This window comes from Cydia pomonella, chromosome 11 (genome assembly GCF_033807575.1).
Source record: "Cydia pomonella isolate Wapato2018A chromosome 11, ilCydPomo1, whole genome shotgun sequence".
In the NCBI taxonomy this organism is placed as follows: Eukaryota; Metazoa; Arthropoda; class Insecta; order Lepidoptera; family Tortricidae; genus Cydia; species Cydia pomonella.
The window spans coordinates 10396595-10420146 of NC_084713.1; the positions used below are offsets into that span (position 1 = coordinate 10396595).

Consider the following 23552-nt stretch of genomic DNA (forward strand, 5'->3'; position numbering starts at 1 on the left):
TAAAGCTGGCTTCGGATACGGGCTTACCTGAAATGGCTGCAGATTAGCGTAGTCGAGGAACCTGAGCTGGCGGTCGTGCAGGAACTCGACGGGCTGCGCGTTCGGCTGCAGCGTGAGGTCCGCCGCCAGAGAGGTAAACGTCTGCAACACAATATACTGTAAGTATATACATATTTTACAGTATTTAAAATAAGGGAAATATCAGTAGTCAATCGGCAGTTGAGAAAGTATGTCGCGATATAAGATCTATCTACCCATTGACGTATTAAGGAAGAGGACACCCAATGCAAGGAAATATGTCAAAATATATGGAGCAAACTGACATTAGGCAATGCGCTCTGGTAGATGCTAATAACGCTTCTTTATAATTTTACTCAAGATAAGTATTTCATACAAAAGTAAACTTAATGCAATACAGTTTAAGTCTCAAATTTGCAAACGGCCATTTCAAAACATTGAATATTTTATGGTTAAATGACGTTTTCGTAAGTTGAACATTGTATAAACGTCAAAATAAATAGCGAATTAATGAAGTCGCTTTATGTAAACAAATTATTTTAATATTAATGTTTTTAAATAAAAATATCAAAATGGGAAATAGAATATATATGTATAGTTTTTTATAACTAGATTGAGATACTTGTATGAATGGTCTTTGTTTTGAATGACAACATGCAATCTGCGATTGCCCTGCAGGAATATACTACTTTAGAAGAACATTTTACTACGTACATAAATATATATATAAAAAAAACAACTTAAAAAACACCTAGTTTCCTTGAAATAAATTCAATTTTGTTTTGTAAAGCCCGACCAGAAATATATGATCATTGTCAAGAGGGCGCTGTTATTCTCATGTATAGGGTGACAGTTTAGTATGAAAAATTTAGTTCCAATGAAATTCCGTAATATGGCGCGTGTACATATATTACTGGTCAGGGTTTATATAATTGTCTTTTTGATCTACATTTACTTTTGGAGCTTTCTTTTTTCGCAATGTAATGTAAACGTACAGTTAGATACAGGTTGGTTATCGAATTTATTACAACAATTCTATGATTGTTGTTGTGTTCTTCTTCTGGTGATCATGACGTAAAAATGTTTACGTGCATGAATGTTTTCAATACATTAGATGCTAATGATGCTATTATAGAATTGTCATGGTTTATTCCCCTTCGCATGTTGTCTTAAAAAAGTTTCAGTTGTTGTGCAAACAGTAAATACGTCATCTTCAGACGCATAAAAAAGCTCACCCATGTACAACAACAAAAAAAACGTGTCGGCAATGCGTATGTGACACCTTGGTGTTTCAGGACTCCATAGGCTACGGTGACCGTTTGCCACCAACATAGTATTTAAAAAAAATCTAATGTAGACTCCATAGATTTTTGTTCCGTGACAACCGTTAATTTGTATCAACAAAATAAATTATTAAATACCATAAAATTATTTAAGATTAATTATTATTAAAATTAATTTAGATTAGTTCTGTTAAAATATCAATAGAACTTACTGTAAGAAATATATGACATCCCTTTTTCTTGTTGTTTTGCTATTATAAGCGCATTTTTAGGGTTCCGTAGCCAAATGGCAAAAAACGGAACCCTTATAGATTCGTCATGTCCGTCTGTCTGTCCGATTCTGTCACAGCCACTTTTTACCGAAACTATAAGAGCTATACTGTTCAAACTTAGTAAGTGGATGTATTCTATGAACCGCATTAAGATGTTCACACAAAAATAGAAAAAAAACAATAAATTTTGGGGGTTCCCCATACTTAGAACTGAAACTCAAAAAAATCTTTTTTCATCAAACCCATACGTGTGATGTATCTATGGATAGGTCTTCAAAAATGATATTGAGGTTTCTAATATCATTTTTTTTTTAAATGAATAGTTTGCGCGAGAGACACTTCCAAAGTGGTAAAATGTGTCCCCCCCCCCCCCCCCGTAACTTCTAAAATAACAGAATGAAAAAACTAAAAAAAAATATATGCTATACATTGTCATGCAAACTTCCACCGAAAATTGGTTTGAACGAGATCTAGTAAGTAGTCTTTTTTTTAATACGTCATAAAATTAAAATAGTACATTACGATACAAGTGCGAAACATAGGAAATTCGAAACGAGTGGCGATAAATTAAAACACGACCGAAGGGAGTGTTTTAAATCGACACGAGTTGCGAATTACCTATTCGCACATGTATCGTACAACGTTTTACAGTACATATGGCCCTTTAAATGTTCGACACAGTAACGTAATATGCTACTTCTCGCACTAGTGCTATAAAGTAGCCCCATATGTACTGTAAAAAAATTTTTTTTCATCAAACCCATACGTGTGGGGTATCTATGGATAGGTCTTCATAATGATATTTAGGTTCCTAATATAATTTTTTTCTAAACTGAATAGTTTGCGCGAGAGACACTTCCAAAGTGGTAAAATGTGTGTCCCAAAGTGGTAAAATGTTGAACAAGATCTAGCAAGTAGATTTTTTTTAATACGTAGAAAATGGTACGGAACCCTTCATGCGCGAGTCCGACTCGCACTTGGCCGCTTTTTTTCACAGAACAATTCGTCATGTTTGACAGTTGTCGTTGTCGGCCGCCGAAACGTTACTTGGAGCAAAACTCATGCTCAAGCCGTTCGAGCATTACTTTTGTGGGGCCATTTTTTTCGGCTGATTGTGAATTCAGTTAATTATACTTACATCAATGGTAGATACATTGATGTAAGTATAATTTGTTTGACAAATGCTTAATTTCGCTAGCATCGCGTAATAAATTGCAAATTCAAAGTATATTAATATAACTTGTGAAACAGATTTCTGAGATTTCAATATATTCAAAATCGTCGTCTTAAAAGAAGATTTGGTGACTTGCATTTATTTTATTTCTTATTTATCTTGAACAATTGTTACCGCGGCCGGCAAAACGTCCCACATTGACGTCGCAATTAATGTACTTAGACAATAGTACATACACGTACTGTTAATAATAGGAATATAGACAATAGAAAACCTTTATTATTAGTTTACTATAACTAAGTTTAAACGAAACAAGTTGTAGATATAATTACTCAAATCTAACTTCTAAATTTCTAACTGAATTTGTCACAATCCAGTGAACACAAATCTTTTCATTGATAGGCTAGTAATTGGTATTCTAGCAAAATCCATTCTAGAAGGTTAGAAAGGGCATAAGGACATAAATAGGTTAATTGACTATATAAAAATATGAATAAGTTTGATGGTTTGTGATAACTGATAACGAAAGGTTTTTACTTACTATATTGCACACACGAAACATGTAAACGTTTACAAAGTTATATTAGTACTACAAAGCGGTTAAAAAACAAGAATTGTTTCTTTGTTTAACACAATCATCTGGAGCTCTTTTACTTCACCTAAACTCTCGACTCACGTATAAAAAGTAATTAAGTATATCAAATTATTTACCTCCCGACTATTCGAAAAAGACTTAACGCCCATGATTTCGATAATGACTGATAAAAGCGGGTATCAATCTCATTTAACTGTGCAAGTTTTTCAAATTACCCGCACTCACAACCGGCAGATTGATGTAACATTATGACAGAAAAGCGAGACAAGATTTTATAATGTTTAGTACAACGGTATGTTTTTTTTAATGATTTTTAGTGTTGTCTGAAATAAATCATTATTCCCCTTATTTAGCTTTGATCTTAGGTAAGGTTTCTTACATTATGAATATAAAAGTAAAATACAAAAAAAAACATAAAAAATTAATACAAAATATAAACATATTATAAATAACCAAACCGTCAGGGCCGCAGAGAGAGGAACCGACGTACTATTATTATTATTATTATTTCTTTTTTTAGGGTTCCGTAGCCAAATGGCAAAAAACGGAACCCTTATAGATTCGTCATGTCCGTCTGTCTGTCCGATTCTGTCACAGCCACTTTTTTCCGAAACTATAAAAGCTATACTGTTCAAACTTGGTAAGTAGATGTATTCTATGAACCGCATTATGATGTTCACACAAAAATAGAAAAAAAACAATAAATTTTGGGGGTTCCCCATACTTAGAACTGAAACTCAAAAAATCTTTTTTCATCAAACTCATACGTGTGGGGTATCTATGGATAGGTCTTTAAAAATGATATTGAGGTTTCTAATATCATTTTTAGGGTTCCGTAGCCAAATGGCAAAAAACGGAACCCTTATAGATTCGTCATGTCCGTCTGTCTGTCCGATTCTGTCACAGCCACTTTTTTCCGAAACTATAAAAGCTATACTGTTCAAACTTGGTAAGTAGATGTATTCTATGAACCGCATTATGATGTTCACACAAAAATAGAAAAAAAACAATAAATTTTGGGGGTTCCCCATACTTAGAACTGAAACTCAAAAAATCTTTTTTCATCAAACTCATACGTGTGGGGTATCTATGGATAGGTCTTTAAAAATGATATTGAGGTTTCTAATATCATTTTTTTCTAAACTGAAAAGTTTGCGCGAGAGACACTTCCAAAGTGGTAAAAAGTGTGTCCCCCCCCCCGTAACTTCTAAAATAACAGAATGAAAAATCTAAAAAAATATATGATATACATTGCCATGCAAACTTCCACCGAAAATTGGTTCGAACGAGATCTAGTAAGTAGTTTTTTTTAATACGTCATAAAAATTAAAAAAAAATTTTTTTTTCATCAAACCCATACGTGTGGGGTATCTATGGATAGGTCTTCAAAAATGATATTTAGGTTTCTAATATCATTTTTTTCTAAACTGAATAGTTTGCGCGAGAGACACTTCCAAAGTGAAAAAATGTGTGTCCCCCCCCCTGTAACTTCTAAAATAACAGAATGAAAAATCTAAAAAAAATATATGATATACATTGCCATGCAAACTTCCACCGAAAATTGGTTCGAATGAGATCTAGTAAGTAGTTTTTTTTAATACGTCATAAAAATTAAAAAAAAAATTTTTTTTCATCAAACCCATACGTGTGGGGTATCTATGGATAGGTCTTCAAAAATGATATTTAGGTTTCTAATATCATTTTTTTCTAAACTGAATAGTTTGCGCGAGAGACACTTCCAAAGTGAAAAAATGTGTGTCCCCCCCTGTAACTTCTAAAATAACAGAATGAAAAATCTAAAAAAAATATATGATATACATTACCATGTAAACTTCCACCGAAAATTGGTTTGAACGAGATCTAGTGAATAGTTTTTTTTTAATACGTCAATAAATTAAAAAAAAATTTTTTTCATCAAACCCATACGTGTGGGGTATCTATGGATAGGTCTTCAAAAATGATATTTAGGTTCCTAACATCATTTTTTTCTAAACTGAATAGTTTGCGCGAGAGACAGTTCCAAAGTGGTAAAATGTGTGTCCAAAGTGGTAAAATGTTGAACAAGATCTAGCAAGTAGATTTTTTTTTAATACGTCTTAAATGGTACGGAACCCTTCATGCGCGAGTCCGACTCGCACTTGGCCGCTTTTTTATTTTATTAGGTGCTCATTCCAGCATCGTTAAGTCCTGTTTATTTAGTTAATAATCTCTGAAAATCTATACAGATGAATTCTAATAAATAAGTATGTAATGTAGTTCATTGTTAAGAGTGAATGCCGATCAACAATTCAAAGCTAATGTGCAACTTTATAAGCATTATGATAAACGATCTAAGACGCAACGCAAGGGTACGCATGCCTCACGACAAAACAGGTAACTACGCATGCTTATATCACCAGGTCAGGGCCACTACACCTGCCTATATATGTAGCCTAGCCTGTCACCATCTATCTTATTAAAAACGTGAGCGAGTCACATGGCACTAACATATGTATTGGGAGCTAGCGAATAGAATATGTATCTGGGCTCAAAGGGATTCTATTTCCATAGTGATTTCAGGGTCTGCGGATGACATCTGTAATGAATGTCTATACAATTAATTTATTTATATTTTATAGGTATTGTGGACTTGTATGCAGCTAAATAGGGTTCAGGAAAAAACTTTGTACCTACTGAAACTACATAGTATAATTATTGGCCAACTAAGTATGAATTAACAGAAAATTCATAATACAAAAAGCAGTAGGCACCTACATATAAGTGGCTACTAGAGTAGGCTATTAATTAATTAATCTAGTTTATATGCTTTAAAAAATTATCCCTACAACATTTCGAACTTAAATGAAACAGAAAATTATTGTTTCCAGCATACCCAGGTAGGCAGAATTTAGAAAGTCGTAAATACACGTAGGTACAATTGTAATACAAAACCTATTTCCTGAAAAAGTAGTTTGCGTTCCTTGGGATCGGAAATTGGGATAGCGCATTCAAAGAGATTTTAGAGTTCAAGGACACATTTAGTGACGCGAGGAACGTGAGCATATTGCAAATAGCAGACGTGCAGGTAATGGTTGCTCAAAATTAAGTACTTACAACAGACATGTTCTACAACCTGCAACCCCAGTCCCCCAACCCGCGTCTTAAGAGGACGGCAGCTTGTCCATTTAAACGTAGTCCCCATTTTCCTCTCTGGATATTGACTTTATGGAAAATATTTTTACATAATGGCATGTATATTAACAATAGCTATGCCCCTACGTTTGACTTTTTTAGATTTTTTGATTATTGTAAAAATTAGGAGCGAAAAACAGTTTTCATATAAATTTTTAAATGCTTTTATCTCTTATAATAATTAAAAATTCGAAAGTGGCCGATGTACAACAAATAGTGTCCAAATATTTTCAATAATGTTAATATCCAGAGAGGAAAATGAGGACTACATTTGTATGAAAAAGCGATTTCGCGCGGGTCCTCCACTTTCGTCTTAAGTCTCGCCATCCAGCACGGGTTACAAAAACTAGAGTGATTTTGACGATAACAGAGGACTAACGCAAAATTATATTATTTAACAAAAGCTAATGCCATAAAATCACACGAAAACTAGACTACCCATTTGCGACCCAGACCCAAAGCACAAAAAACATAGACAAAAATTGACTTGATTGAATTTAATTGTTTTTTGATAGACAAAAATCACGAAAACGTCTAATTTTCATTTATCTTTAATAATTGTATATCGTTAATGCAGGGTATATACAATTAAAGATAAATGAATAGGGTTTGCAATCCGGATCCGAAATGTATGAATTTATCCGGATCTGGATCTGGATCTTCTCATACATTTCAGATCCGTCGTGCAAACCGTACCTGCATACTACAGCAATATCGTTTTAGTATAAGCTTGCCAGTGATATAGCCGATGGATTTGACTAGCAAAATTTTAATACATTTAGAGTAATTGATTGAGGTAAAACGTTACAATCCGCGCGATTGCCAAATCTTCCGTCGCAATTATCTTTTGTTCCTTTTCAATTTCCTGGCTCTCTAAAACAAGGCTGGAAAGAAGATAAGTGGTGCACATTTACTGTTGGAACTGTCCTGCAAGCCAGATCGCACACCTAAACCATACGGTTTCAGCCTGCCACAAAAACTCTGGTGTCATGTAAACACACTGAGGACAGGTCACAGACGCAGTAACTAGTTACGTCACAAATGGGGCTGGCGGGACTCGTCTCTGCCTGTAATTGCGGCGAAGAGGCTCAAACCATAGTGCATATTATTCACCGCTGCCCTCTGCACTCTACAGCCGCTCGGAAGATCTGTTTTAATGAACACCTGAAGTAATTTCGTCGCTAAGGAGTCAGGACCCGAAATGTATATAAATGACTGTTTAATTCAAAGAGCATAATTATAATCACTACGTTTTAGTTTAATTTTGCTATTTAAGTATGAATGAATGATTTATTGCCTATATGGTAATTCAGTTTACAATAGCAAGTACAATGACATAATTGACATAAGTATTACAAAATAGTTCCAATGAACACTACCTTTACCTTTATTGTTTGAAATATTTAATAAATAGGTACCTACGCCAGAATAAGACAGGTAAAAAATACATTTAACATGGAATATGTGTTTAAAAGCACTATGTAAATCTCCAACGTAAGTTTCTACGTAAAACCCAATTAACAGAGCACCTGAATCGGAATCAAAGGGACCGGCTAATTTCGGAACAACTGGAAAATGATTCACAAAGTTACAAAATTGTAATGGTCTAAGTATTAACCCAAACCCGCACTATTTATGCACTTGATCATTGTCGATTGGCCTTGTGATTAATGTCATCAGTTTAGACCTGCAAAATTGTAACGTTTAGACCATAGCTCCAGGTTGAAGACTGGCGAGAAACTGCACAGGACCGGGATCAGTGGCGAGCAGTAAGTGTTGGAGGCCAAGACACACTTTGGGTCGCTGCGCCAGAGGAGTAGTAGTAGACCATAGGTTTGGTTACTGACGGCAAAGATAACGGTGATGCGAGGTACTAATATAACTTATCATTTTGGTACTCCTAGCGCCATCTAGTGTAGTACTATGAAACGAACATGAAGGGAAGAAACAGAGAAGCGTGTAGTTGTACTATGCTGTGCACTGTGTTATTCAACGGTAAAATATTATTTATGAATTATTACTTACCAAAGCGGGCCATTTGATTGTTTCATCCTTAACATTTTTGGAAGCCCACACTAAAGTTCTCTCCACTAAAAAAACACGAAACGTCCTCCGCGAATAAACGGCAACCCATTCACGGCGCTGCCAGTCTACTCCGTCATATTCCACTAACACCTGAAACAACGAAAAAACATACATGTTAGTTTATTTATTTCCTAAAATTATAATTTAAATAAATTATAAAATAATCCTAAATAAAATTACACTTCTATTCTCCAGCTCCTTATTGTAGCGCCACCTAGTGTTGAGTAGCAGAACTACATGCATATGTACGGATCTCGCGTAGTAAGACTCCTCGCGCGGTAGATCTTGTTGCCATTGAGCCGCTAGATGGCAGCACCAATCTTTATGCCAATGGTGTCGCAAAACCCCGCCCTATGCCTGATTGCAAGTACACCAGTCGTGCGAGCGGAATAGGAGACAATCTAAAAGAGATGCCAATAATAACAAACAACATCTAGTTAGAAAAAATGTGACGTTCCTTGAAATTGTGTGATCTTAAAGCATGACGTTTAACGATTGGTTTGTTTATCTGTTTTTATTTTTATTGTAAATCTAAATGTTATACCAAAGTTACTTTTGTAAAGGCTTTTTAGAGCAGAATAATCTTTATTTGGTTCAGTTGCATGCAATATATCCGTAACTCGATTGCTGAAAAATGGCCATACGTGAAGCATTACATGAGGTTATCAAACCTCAAAGCAACTTCTCTCCTACGGTTACCAAAAATACCTATTATAAGAAATACGATTATTTATTCCAATCTTTCATACAGATCGCCAATTACGAGACTAATGATCATGTTACCTTTGTACAGTCAAAATCCTGCAGCCTTTTGATTTGTATTTTTTTTTTATATTGGCATTAGGAACACGCATAGTAAACACACACATGCGGATGGAATGAATGGACATTGCATTTATCGTGTTCCTGCTATAGTACTTGGTAGGTACGGACTAATGGGTACTTTCGGTACGGTACGATTATCGTCGCCATTCATACTTTTTGGTATTCTTAATATTAAGTTTAAAAGCAAAACTTACATTAGTTGCCATACGTCCCGTACATACGGGACTGTCACCGTATTTAAGTATCGCGTCCCGTATGTTTACCCGTCCCGTTTTTGTCCCGTATATCAATACAGCTGTAGAATACGTATATTTTGGTCACAATCATCTCTGTTTAACCACATTGTTTCTATACCTATGTGAATTTAGGCTATAAGAATACGTCTTAATGTCTGCATTGCACCTCCTTATTTACTGTTCATGATATGTAAGTATACAGTCCTTTGGTTTCGGGTGAAATCGTTATGATTATGAAAAATTAGTTCAAAGTTCAAATAAAACATTGTTTAATGAAAATGAAGTTAAACTTTCTTTAACTTTGACTAAATGGTATTTGGACCTATGTAAAACAATACAATATGTAAACTTATCTGATACTGTAATAATCAAACTTCGAACACAGATAACTAGGTCAAGTTAGGATAAGTTGATAGATTCACAGAATAGATTGCTGGCAATTTAACAAATAATAACCACTTCATAGAATGAAAATTTCTATGATCTGAGATAACCACCAAAAAGGCTTGGTCTATAAAATTGCTCATTTTATGGTTGCCACATAGTTAGGGTTACCATACGTCCCGTATATACGGGACTGTCACCGTATTTTAGGTATCGCGTCCCGTATTTTTACCCGTCCCGTATTAAATACCGCTGTAGAATATGTATAGGTATTAATGGTCACAATCATTAGTCTATGTTATCCGTAGCGATGAAATGCCGTGATTAGTCAGTTTCAAAAATAGAATGACAGCCATCATCGGTTGGTAAACAAATGCAGGGCGCGTGCGAGTCCCACGCTCGTTACAGGTCCACAAAACTATCCGTGACACTGATCAAGCGTAAACAAACTCTGTGCCAACGGGATAAGGGCATTCCTGGGTCAAAAATAAGTTGGCAGCCGACTTTTGCTATTATAATCCAAAAGGCGTATAGACTTATGCTCCAATGGCTTTTACGCTCTTTCCGTACAGGGAAAGGTCAACTATGATCCGTATGCAACTAGGCGATGCACCTGCGAGGGAATAATTCAGCATCCATCGTGGAATCTGCATAGTTGATGTGTTGCCAGCACGCGTTCACGGGACCCTTTAGTTTAAGGTCTTTGGGCTATGTAACCAACGTAACAACCTAACATGCAAATCAAATTCATGAATCGTAAGTACGTCGTGTTGTAACTATTATACTCTGAAGCAGGTCGTTCACATTCACATGTCAAAAAAATTCCTGAATTTCCCGACGGCTCTCCAATGTACTCAGTATCTTACTAAGACGGCTTTACTGATAGGGAAATAGTTGAATGAAACTGTTTCATTTGGTGGGTCGTGGAAGAAAATACAAACTTGCTATTATTCTTCCTTTGGCCAATTCAAAAAGGGCATAAACAAAATATATTGTACATATAAATCCAAATTAAAGTTAGACTTTGATGAACCAGCTACCTTGGTGTTTCATTACATCACATATCTACCAATGTATGTACCATTGTAGGTACTTATGTGCTATTGTTGCCTTAAATGTAAGTGGTAGTGAACCGGTAGGAATCGATTTAATGGATACTTACTTGGTACCTGTGATACCGGTCCAGTAGTCTATACTTAGAATAGTGGCAGGTAATTGCTATAGAATGTTCGACTTCGATTTAGCGGCCTTACGTAACATATCAACACCTATAGCTATATATGTACCTACTCGTCAACAGTCTTGCCAAGTTACCACCCATGTACTCAGTATTATCCGCGTACTAATACGCAAAAGTATGAAAATATAGATCTAATAGCGATAACGTAATGCACCATCGTTACTACATTACACACTGATATTTAAGAAAACAATGACGAGATTGTAGCTGGTAGTTTTACACTGCCCATTCGCTTGAATTAAAGGGTCTGCACGAATTTATTTGTCAAATTATTTCATTACTCTGGATTCAATCATCACGTTTTTATAGAATTAACGGCATTTAAAACATTTACTAGACCGCCTTTTGGCTAGTTTTTCCTCTCGGCACGTGTACACGCTTATCGGAAAACGGTTAAATCGTGCCGTTATAAGTTTTTGTAAAATCAACAATCTTAAAAACAATATTAACGTTTCAGTTTTACGCTGTCAATCTGGTTCCCCCTGCTGGCTGGAAGGTAGAGTCGAAACGTTTATGTTCACGGTATACAGATTAAATGTGGTATCTAGTGGTCTGTGGTACCTAAAGCTGTTTTAGCCCGGTAGCCACGAGATCGTATCATGACTACCCCCCAAAAAGAGGAGGGGAAAGGGTCGGTTCCCCAGGTCCAATCTATGCTATATTTATTTTCTTCCTGCTCTTAGCAACTCAGGCATGTTGTATGTTATTTTCGTATAATTTAGGAGGACGCCTTCAAAAAAAGGAGGTCCTCATTCTCAGTTTGATCCGTATGTTTGCATGTATGTACCTATGTTTGTCCGCGATTATCGCGCGTTTGTCTAAACCGATTTTAATGCAATTTTCAGAAAAGTGTTTGTTACCGTATCCCTTTGTATGGCATAATTATTAAAAGTCATAATGTAATGATAATCATATAATCATAGTTATAAAACGAATACGGGACTTAATCGCATAAACTGCAGCGTATGCGGCTGTGGTAGTTCCTATATTGGGGAGACCAAACGCACCATAGCGGAAAGGGTCAAGGAACATATCACGGCTGTTAAAAAACGTCAAACAAATAAGTCTGCGGTAGCCGAACATTTGCTAGTCTAGTCGGGACCAAACCACTGGATTGAGCTCCACAATCCCAGGGTCCTCTCAACGGAACGTCTTTAATACAACAGGAAAGTACGTGAAGCAATTGAAATAAGAAAACACAGAAATATCAATCAAAATGAGGGACAGGGAATTTCGTCTTTGTGGAATCCAGTGATTAGCAAATGTAAGGGTGAAAAAACTTTTCAACACATACCATCGGATGTCGCGAGTGTCGTGTGTAGGTAAAGTGACAACCCTAGCGTACAAGTGAATAATCAAGATCAAGTGCGGGTAGTTCGCAAAACCCGCGTAGCTCGCCAGTCTGCCTGTGACCACGAGCGTAACGTCACGTTCGAAACGTCAGGCCATATAATAAACGTAAGTTTACGCGATTAAGTCCCATATTCGTTTTAAAAACTATGAACGAAAATCGTGTTGGTTTAAATCAATATATAGTCATATAATCATTAGTCATAACTCTGAAACCGTTAACTTTTCAGGAATTTCCTTAGGTTATCCTATAGATAGGTTAGGTTAGGTTTGTTTTATGGCAATCCTGAAAAGTTACGCGTTTCTCAGAAAAACCAAATTATGGCTAACGAAAATGCGGACAAACAATACATTATGACTTAAAACTTTATTGGAAACAATAGAGACCCGTTTGTTACAATCTAGAGGTTTAAGTATGCATGGATGGTTTTTTCCTAAGGTAAACAACAGGCGGTCTTATCGCTCTAAGCGATCTCTTTTAGATAACCTTGAGGTAGCTGAATTTAATAAATTTATGTCAGGTCAGTCAGTAGGTTATACTATTAGTCGAATAAAAAAAATTGTAATATCATAATATGTGTAGGTGTCAGGGGCGGCGGGTCCATACAACTCGATTCCCACCGGCTTGCCTAAAATTTATTGCTACGTAAACCAAACTTATATATCATCATTAAAATTAAAAATATATCCATAATGAAAACACTACGTATTACATTACCTTGTAATTGATAACGATTTACTAAAGCACTAATCATAGCAGGCGCGCGAAGTGAAGCTAAGCTTGACTATTCATTCATGCGCCACTACACAGATACGAAAACTCATGCACACGCTCATAAAGTTTGCTATAGAGAGTCCACGCGAATGAGCTTCAAAGCAACTCGGTCTTGTATCGGGTTATTCATTTGAATAAAAACCTTAAACGTAATAGCATAAGGTTTATATTGGAAAAATGCACGCACATATTCATAAAGTCCGCGAGCACTGAGGGGCCTACCGCGAACACCGTAGTACGCAAATTGCGGGCTACTTTCTCTTTTACTCCAATGGCGTAATTAGGGTGAAAGAGAAGGATGCTCGCAATTTGCGAACTTCGGGGTACGCGGTAGGCCCTCTGTACACGGCCGCGATAACGTCAGTTATTATTAACATACTGCTTCATTTGAATTTAAACCTTAAATACAAACAGGTAAGATTTATATCGGAGTGTAATGGTTCACAATTTTGAATCGAGTGGCGTTTGCCGCGCGAATGCTTAATATTGCCATACAAAAACATTGAATTGAATAAATGGGTAAAATTGTACAGTATTTTGCTATCATTGATAACAATTTTTGTAAAAACCTTTAAAAAATGATGACTTTTAATAGAAAAATCCAAGAATCTTATGTAATCTCAAGTTTAATAATTTGATAAAGAACGTTTCTTCAAAGAAAGTACTGTTTGTAGGTTTGTAGTAATAGGTTTTAGAATTTGTGTGTTTGTGAAGACTCCCGTCCCGGTTGTTACCAAGGCTTGTTGTTATTATTAGAGTTTTAAATGCTTTTATGTGATTTTACTTACGATTTTACGTGTACAAATATATATATAAAGTTACTAAACCAGTGATATTTTGTATGTTGTGTGCATAATAGTATGGCAAAGGTGGTTATACACTAACTGCAAAAGGTCGCGCCCAAGGACACACCTAGCGCACGCCTCACTTTTATCATGAAAAAAAAGTACATAATGTTAAGGTGTTTTTTTGTTCCGAGTTGCCTAGCCAGAATTTTCACGCGCCGCTACTGGTAGGTGTCCCACAATCCGCAGGGAAACGAGATTTAAAGTTCATGCAGCCCTTTTGCAAACACGATATCGCAACCATATAGCAATGGCCGATAGCGGTGTCTGACAAAAGCGTTCTTTTAAAAAGTATACACCGGAAATGGGCTCGAAAAATAAAAAGGGCTTTGAACAGTACCTTGTCAGTAAGATAAAGTTACTAGGGGTTTCCCTCGTGAAGCAGGCCCGCTATATACTCTGATCTTCTTGTCTTTTTTCTCACGAATTAAAGTCAGTCCGTGTCTACTTACAACAAATAAAATGGATAAGGCACGAAGTCCGAAGGAATTGATAATTCAACTTTAGAAGAAATTTAAGTGCAGGCAGTGCAGGCCATGATTCGTTCTTGTAAAGTTTTTTTTTTTTTTCAATCTTATAAATTACTGAATGCAGTTTTGAATGGGGGATATCCGGTAGAATGAAAGAACGTAAATTTGACGTATAGATAGATAGATAGAATACTCTTTATTGGCACACCTCATAATAACCTGACCACCTTATAATGTTTCTTAGATGAAATAATATATTCCTAAATATGCTGTATTCTTCGTATTGTTTCTGTACATATTGATGTGAGCAATATTGCCTTGTGTTAATAATTTGCAGCAGTGAAAGTTTGTATTTAGTATTTGGACGTTTGTTGCTTTATCCATGACTGGGGGCTTACTAAAAACTACGAATATTGAAATTTGTGTATACATATTCAACATAGACGACCTGTGATTTTTTAATCCCGGAAATCAACCCATAAGGTGATGAAATGGGGATAAAAGGCAGTAAGGTATAGGAGTAATTTCTTGATTAAATGACTGACTCCTACCATACTACAACAAAATCGCGGGCAGAAGCAAGTAGTTTGTTATAACCCGCAACGTTTCAGGATCTCAGCAATGAATGACAGTGTTACAGAAACCATTTGTCGAAAACTTTTATGCGTAAGTATGTAATAATATTTTGTGAATGGCATTAACGAAATCAGTCGTATCGTACTGTTCTCGCGCTGTGCATTGGGCGGTGTTTTGCAACCGATCGCGCGACAGGTCTGCGCCCGTTCGTTGACCCATTGAACCTCCCGCCGAGCATCGCCCGTGCCTGAACCGGATTCGGGCGCCCGACCGGCCGCCCAACTCACGTTCCCTACTGGACATTGTACTACAGAAATTACATAATGAGCACGTCTGAAACATCGATCTTTATTATAACTATTTCACTATGTCTGTCTTCACTATGTGTACTTAAGACAAAACATTTTGCCAGTGTCAAGTGACAACAGACAAAACTTCAACCTTCTCTAATGTGTTTGTCAATACGGTCAAGTAAACGGAAAACTAACTCATGTGTACTGAGAAATGAATCCTTCTATCAAATACTCAATTCAGCCCAACTCACGGTGTGCCGATTGGACACCACAAACAAACCATAAACAACGTAAACATCTCTTTGGCGATTCACTCATTCTCATAAATTTGACCGTTTTTTGAAATTAGGCAGGTAAAACTCTTTAGTGACCGTTTGTTAAGCTTGTAAAAACTTTTAACGGAACAGTTACACAACGCATAGAGAAATAAAAACAACCTTAAAATTAAACACAAATACCGTAACTGACTGACATTTAAGTATACCTTCGTACGTAGTTGAGAGAACAGATAATACGTCTTTTATGAAGATGCAGATTGCAGACTATTCGAAATCAAATGTGGTGGAGTCAGTAACCGCAACCCATCGTGCTGTTCAACACGTGTAAAATTCTGTATACTTTAATTGAACAAATAAACATTTAATAAAAACTACGAACATAACTTACATAACAGTGAATTCCAGGCTGACAGCTAAACATTTTTTACCGGCGCAAGTGCGGATACCATAATGCTTTCACTCGAATTCTCAAGCGATATAAAAAATAAATGGCATAATGATAGCTCCTCCTCAAAACCAACAATAACCGGAATTTTATGACCATCGTTTAAATTGAATAGCTTTTAAAATTGACCAACGAAGTAATTACGTTTTACTTTTAAAAACTCTGCTGGTAGGCAATCTTATGTTAGTCAATTTTTTTTTTTATTTAGTTTCGTAGTTACATACTTGTTAGAACGTGACAGGCATAGTAATAAGTGATAAAAATGCGACCGTGCTACAGCCGCTGATGTAAACTAAAGGATGTGATCATTTCGTTCACGTGTCGTTGAATGAAAGACTTGATCTAATTAACACTAGTGTTTTTAGCGTAACACGCTAACACGCCGGTTTTTTAGAGTTATTCAGAATATATATCGTGGCCAGATCTTAGAATTGATCATTATCATGCATGATGTGGCAATCATTTCATGAAATGATCGGTTGGCCACAGGTATGAAAAACTCAAACCTAACCTAACCATATCATGAAGTGATCACTTACTCTACTCTCAAACGGCATTTCATGAAATGATCAAAATGTATGATCTGGCTACGACATTTTTAGGTGCTTATTGCCCAGGATGGGTTAGACTTGCAAGAGATAGGGAGAAATGTATATCTTCAGAGGAAAACAAACTGTTGTTACAAAATCCAACCGTCGGAAAAGAAATACTTAATTGCTACCACTGTAGAACAATAAAGCTTATTTTATATTATTTTACATTGCATTTTTTATAACTCTCATTTAAGTAAAAAAATGTGTTTGAAACCAATTTAGGTTTGTCAAACATTGTGTTGACGCTTCCCATAGAAGCTTTGGCTTTGGCCTGCGGCTGTAGGGTGTGCGGGTGCGAAAAATGGCATCGTTAATGATTAACATGCCCGTTACATACCGTAACGTGGCCGGTGCGTATTCACGCGGGACATTTGTATATGGAACACGTGTTTAAGCGAGTGAATACTGTTATTTGCGCTAGAATACAGAATATTTTTGCTATCAGGTGAATCGGAGCGAAGAATGTACTCACAAATATCTGGGAATTACTCTATAAACATTCTTAAATTAAAATCTTAAAAATGTATGTTTAAATATTTTTATTTTTAAGCGGGATGTAAAATCGCCATCAGAGATGTCAGTCATCTGTGGTCTCAAAAATATCTGGACACACACTTTAACGCCTTGACTATAGAGGCGTGTTCAGATATGTGTGAGCCCCTTAGCCGCTCAGATATATCTGATGGCGATTGTACAGCACAGCAAAACCACAGATGAAAATTGTACCTGCCTTTATCTTTAACGTACCTTATAGCGGGATATTTATGAAAGGACACATTTTCACTGCTCTTGGAGTGAAGTTACATTTTGTTTCAATCAATACTTAAATGTTTGCATTACAAATGGCGCGCTTAATGATAATGTCAGTTTCTCAGCAGTAATTGACCGGCGATATTACTTAATTACATACTTTATTTTTATTAATGATTTTTCATTCATTGTGCAAGATGCGATTTTCATTGTGTAATGTAACGTGTGTTGTAGTTGTGGTTTTAATTCAGTACAGTTGCGCGGAATTTCCAATAAGTTGGAAAAGTTCTCAGAAACTTCGCAGGGAAAGGGAATTTTCATTTTGGAAAAGGAAAATTTCGATTCCTATACAATTTTTTCCAAGTGGAAATTTAACAATTTTGGAAGCTTTCCGACGGTACATCAGTATCAAAATCCATACCTATATCGTCAACTAAATCCCAATTTCGAGTCTGATTAGATTCACTAGATTCAAAACTGTCTGATTAGATTGCTAATACATATCTTCTCAGTAGTTGGCATGTCATACGGATGCGAACGAGTAAGTACATAAGCAAAATCTCGTCTAAACAAGACCAAAACAAACGTGGGAAAATTTTCAAAACAATATTCACAAGCTTAAGTTAAGAACGATAATCGACCTTGAGCAATTATAATTAAGATACCTGCTTACCAACCTAATTTAAAAGGTACAAAAACATACTTTAAAGATTAAGTGGGTGGTCTTGTGTTTGACCTTCATAAGTTGTGCTAGGTACTTGTTATTGACGCAGAAAAATCAATAACATTGCGTTTGAAGTTTTTCTACATTAAATAGAAGGCAAGCAACTAACGATAGGTAAAGCGGTGCCAAGACCGTTTGCAACCATGCTTGAAGTGAAAATCAGGCGCAGTAAACGTAATGGCGATGGCGGCTGACATCAATATGCCAGGCCTTAAGAAGATGTTTTTGATAAACTTATTGGCAATAACGTATATAACGTAAGTCTGATTGACAATCGCGATTCCGACGTAATTAAGAAAAGTTCCTAGTGTTTGATATCGTCGATTCGTCTAGGGTTGCGCGAGGGTATTTCAAAAAAGGTCACATATTACCTACGATGGTCGATAGGTACCTATTTAACAACAACCTAAATACGTAAATAAAATCCGGAGTAGTCTGGCAGCAGTCATAAACCGTATTCGTTATAGCACGAAAGCAAATAGAATGACCTTGCTGGCACTGACCGACCTTCGGCGATCCATATTCAATGAGACCGACCCACCAAGACTTTGTAAAGCAATATCACGATGATTTATCAAAACAAACACGCTCTGCTACCACTTCGTGTAATCTTTGTTCGTAGTAGTGCACCGCCGCACCCGCAGACCTGCTCGCATGGGATTTGATTTGATACAGGTATTATTTACATACTTAATAGAAAGATTCCACCTTATCGTTAATATTTTTAAGGAAATGAAATATTTTGATTTTGATCGGTAATGCTCGGTATTTATGGGCGAACACCGAAAATAATAGTCAAACTTGGAGGTCTCCTTAGGACATTCAAATCTCCTCCGACGATTTCGTGTGGTATAATGTCACAAGTTGGAAAAGGCCTGTAAGTATACCGATTGATAAATATGAAGATAAGACTTTTAATAGATTGTTGTTGTACATTATTGTACATAGGTAGCTAGAGGTACGAGTATGGGGCAACCATTTGAAGAGAACTCAGACGGATTAACTAGAGACGAGAGGACGCGACTAAAAAGTAGACAGTGCCTACATTTTCCTCATTTGCCGATAGATAGATTAAAATATACAAATAAATATTATTATAGGACATATTATAGGACATTCTTACACAAATTGACTAAGTCCCACAGTAAGCTCAATAAGGCTTGTGGAGAGGGTACTTAGACAACGATATATATAATATATAAATATTTATAAATACTTAAATACATAGAAAACATCCATGACTCAGGAACAAATATCCATGCTCATCACACGAATAAATGCCCTTACCAGGATTTGAACCCGGGACCATCAGCTTCGTAGGCAGGGTCACTACCCACTAACCGGTCGTCGAGGCAATGCACCATTCGTATAAGAGGATTCGTCAGTATTAGAGAACGATTCTTGTCAAAAGCCCGAAACCTCATGCCATTAAGCTTGCCTTTTGTACATTAAGTTTTTTTTGTGCAATAACGCTTAAAAAAAATAGAAGGCGAGGACACTAAGATTTTTTTATTGGGGAGCTAATTTGGTGATCTGAACAACGCATGACCAGAGGGTCGCTGTGAAGCCTGAAGGTTTTTCGCGTAATCTTGAATCTACTAAAAACTCTACAATCATAGTTGCTAGGTAATTAGGGTGACCAGATGTCCAGTATTTTACGGGTTGTCCCGTATTTCAGGCTCGAATTTTTCATTTTCCCGTAATTTGGCTAAACCAATACGGGACAGTACATTGTCCCGTAGTTTTATAATTCAATGGCATTTAATGATAAAAATACCTATTCGAACCATATTTATTTTCTCGCACACAGCGGTGTGAACACTGGTGTGTGTTAATATTTATTATTGTTTTAAGGGTATTTTATTGGGAAAGTCAGAATTTGTTTGTATATTATTTAGTTGATAAATTCACATTTTCTTATCCAAATATGTAAGTACAAATTGTTGATTTATGATTGTTTTAAGGGTGATTCATAAAGAAGTTCAAATGGTGTTATTAATGTGTTGTGTTGGTGTTAATGTATAGATAGATAGAATACTCTTTATTGGCACACCTCAGTAAGTATATAGCTTAAAACAATTGGCAACAATTATTGTATAGGTTATTTAGTTGATTATTTCACATTTTCGTTTCCAAATCATATAAAAATTGTTGGTTTTTTAAATATTTAAGAATGTTTTTTTAAAGCCTTCTATTAAGAAATTTAGCATTTGTATAGGTTGATGAATTACTTATGCTAAATTTTTGGAATAAAAAATGAATGTTCATTTTTAATAAAAAAAAACGGCCTGTCCCGTATCTTAACCCCAAATCCCGTATTTTCAATACAGTTTCCCCGTAAAACTGGAAATCAGATCTGGTCACCCTATAGTTAACGTAAATTTTGGGTCATGTAAGTAACAGTAAATAATAGTAAATATTTTTTTTCAATATCAATAATGTAAACGCCATTATCCTTCTGTAAATACAGTTCATTATGATAAGGTTTGTTCACTTTCTCATTTAGGATGACTGTAAATATGGTAGCTTAGCTTAACCTAACTAGGCCTACTGGCAAAAACATTTTTTTTCTCAGAGTAAAGAGTAATAGGGCTGGATTAAGAAATAGATAAGATACCGGAACGGGAAAAGGGTGTCATTGGTCTTTACTCCTAACTACCAAAGCCTATTCAAATTTAACAGTCAAATCAAGTAAAATTCTTATAAAATATACGAATTTTTCTGTTATTTGTATTGAATTTGTGTATTTTTTTTATGTTAGTGATAGTGCTAGCTTTCTTATGCTCGAGGTAACTATGTCGGTGTGCATAATAGTGTTTTTATGGTTTTCTTGTTTTGTATGTCCGCGGAGCAACTAGCATGATTAAACTACATACTATCGACGTTTGATGCTGAAATTTTGTTTAAATTATTTCTAGGTAATAATTGATAAAGCTAAAGCGCAACTAAAGCAAATTGATTTACTTGATTAAACATCGAACAAATGATATCATTTATCTAAAAATGTCCTGAATATATACCTTATGAAACTTAAAAGTGTTAAGTTTTGATGCGTACATAAGTTTGATATTTATGAATAGGTAAGGGGAGATATGTTAACATTTTCGTCGTGCAACGTTGACGGTACATAGTGTACATACTTTTTATTATTATTTTATATTACTATGTCTATTGTGTCGAGTGTTATTAACCTGGTACGAGCGTACTAGTGTTGCTTAGTGTTATTTACCCAGTCATTATCGTAGTATTTAAGTACTATTGTTTAATATGAGCTGATAAGAGATTATTCGCAACTCCAAGATGTCAAACAACAGCGGCAACATACGGCTATTTGGCAAAAAGAACGATTGTGACAATCACTTCAGGACTGAACCGAACTCGACGTGGTAAAAATGTGTGTAGAAAAGGCTCAAACCCTCAAAGTTATGGGTCTCACAAATGAAATCCCTATAAATACATAAAGATCACTATTCTGTGTTTCTTCCAAGAAAAAACCCCGAAAGGCAATTACAGGAATTCACTGAAAAAATCACGTACAAAATCTATGAAAGGGCCCCGATAGATGCTGACTCTGAGCCTGACGAGAACGAGGCACTAGTGATTGAACAATCCACGTGAAAACTATAATCAACTATTCTATAAACTTCAGAGCAATAAACGTAACTCAACTCGCGGTCACCATCCCTTCGTATATATTTACACTAGTATTTATCCTTCCTTACACTGTATTTTTGGCTCGCCGGTGTTTCGGGCAGGAGCGTCAGTTGAGCATGCCGGGGCGGCAGATGAAGGAGTACACGAGTAGGCCCAAATACACGTACCTAGCGTGGAACGGGTTTGTCTGGACGAAGGTTGCTGTTGCCGAAGATAATGTGGGCCATTTTACTACATGGGTCCTAATTGTAGGTATCAGCACATACCCATATGCCATAGCATATTGAACTGTCTGGCCTTCAGGCTTCGACGATTTCATGCCCAGTGCCCAGGTGAGAATGACAATTATAATAAATAATAATAATAATAAATTATTTATTTGGCAGGCAAGAAACCCAAAAAAAATGTATATTATGCTCTTGGATATTAAATTATCTCTAAAGAAGCATACCTTATTAAGTTTGTTACAATTTTATTATAGTATATTAGGTATAGACTTTTGGTTTTATTTTTTATCGGATGACAGCTGCCGCCATATTTAAAGTCAAGTGTATGCAGTGGCAATGAAATAGTGCTTCAAATGTAAGTTTATTAAAATATAGTCCGTTAAAATGCTTTATAATACAATCATCTGCCAAGATCATATAGTTGGTTTCTATTCGCCTGATAACTATGCACAAGAAGTAAATAATGTAACTTACGTACAAACACACTAGTCACAAACCAAAGCAGCAGTGTGATTTTATGAAATAAACTTATCAAAATAGATACGTAAGAGAAGAAGATCTTGTTTCTTCAAGGACAAGGAAAAAGAAAGCGACAATATACCTCTTTAAAACTACCTCCTACCTATCTCTATTCTTAGGGGTAGGTTAGGTAGGTAGTCAGCGTCAAATACCTTATAGCAACCAAAGTAACCATATATTTAGTATGGTGTACCGAACTATTTGGCCACTTTGACTGCTACAAAGTATTTGACGCTGACTGTACGTAGGTCTTATTCTTCTTCTCTTTACCTAAATACGAGGGCGAGATGATTAGTAACTAGCCTAATCAAATAATACTTAAAAATACAATGCGATAAAATAGATTTTATTTTTTGTCTTAGTCTCCATGTAGCTCTATGCACTTATTCCATCTTCATTCTAAAGCTGTAATGCCCTGCATAGTTAATATGACTTCTTTCGAGGCCTGCAACATACTCCTCTACAGTGGATATGGCGTCATCATTTGTGGCAAACTTTTGTCCACCTAAAAATGTTTTGAGCTTAATAGGGAATAGGTGGAAGTCTGATGGTGCGAGATCAGGCGAATAAGGTGGATGAAGCATCAAATCATAGTTCAATTCGGTGATTTCTGCCATAGCTTTAACACATATGTGAACTATTGTATTGTTTAATTAATGAATGGAACCCTGGCGTTGTCTTCGTGGAAGATGATTTTTTATATATATGTAATTATTCACTAAGGATATGATCCACCCGTTATTTCGAGATACTGTAGTGTCAGTTAATTC

General features: G+C 35.9%; 1 protein-coding gene across 4 annotated transcripts in view; it reads right to left on the bottom strand.

Moving 5' to 3' along the window:
• LOC133522801 (lysine-specific demethylase 3A-like) overlaps window positions 1-23552 on the bottom strand; it is a 269204-nt gene that overhangs the window by 186269 nt on the left and 59383 nt on the right. For 3 of the 4 annotated variants that reach the window (XM_061858250.1, XM_061858248.1, XM_061858247.1), the window contains exons 2-3: window positions 8539-8688; window positions 28-141 (exon numbers count right to left, since the gene is read on the bottom strand). In XM_061858250.1, coding sequence (XP_061714234.1) covers window positions 28-141; window positions 8539-8688 — 264 coding nt within the window. Of the gene's footprint in view, window positions 1-27; window positions 142-3458; window positions 3507-8538; window positions 8689-23552 lie in introns of those variants that run through there. The other variant, XM_061858251.1, reaches the window with a different exon arrangement.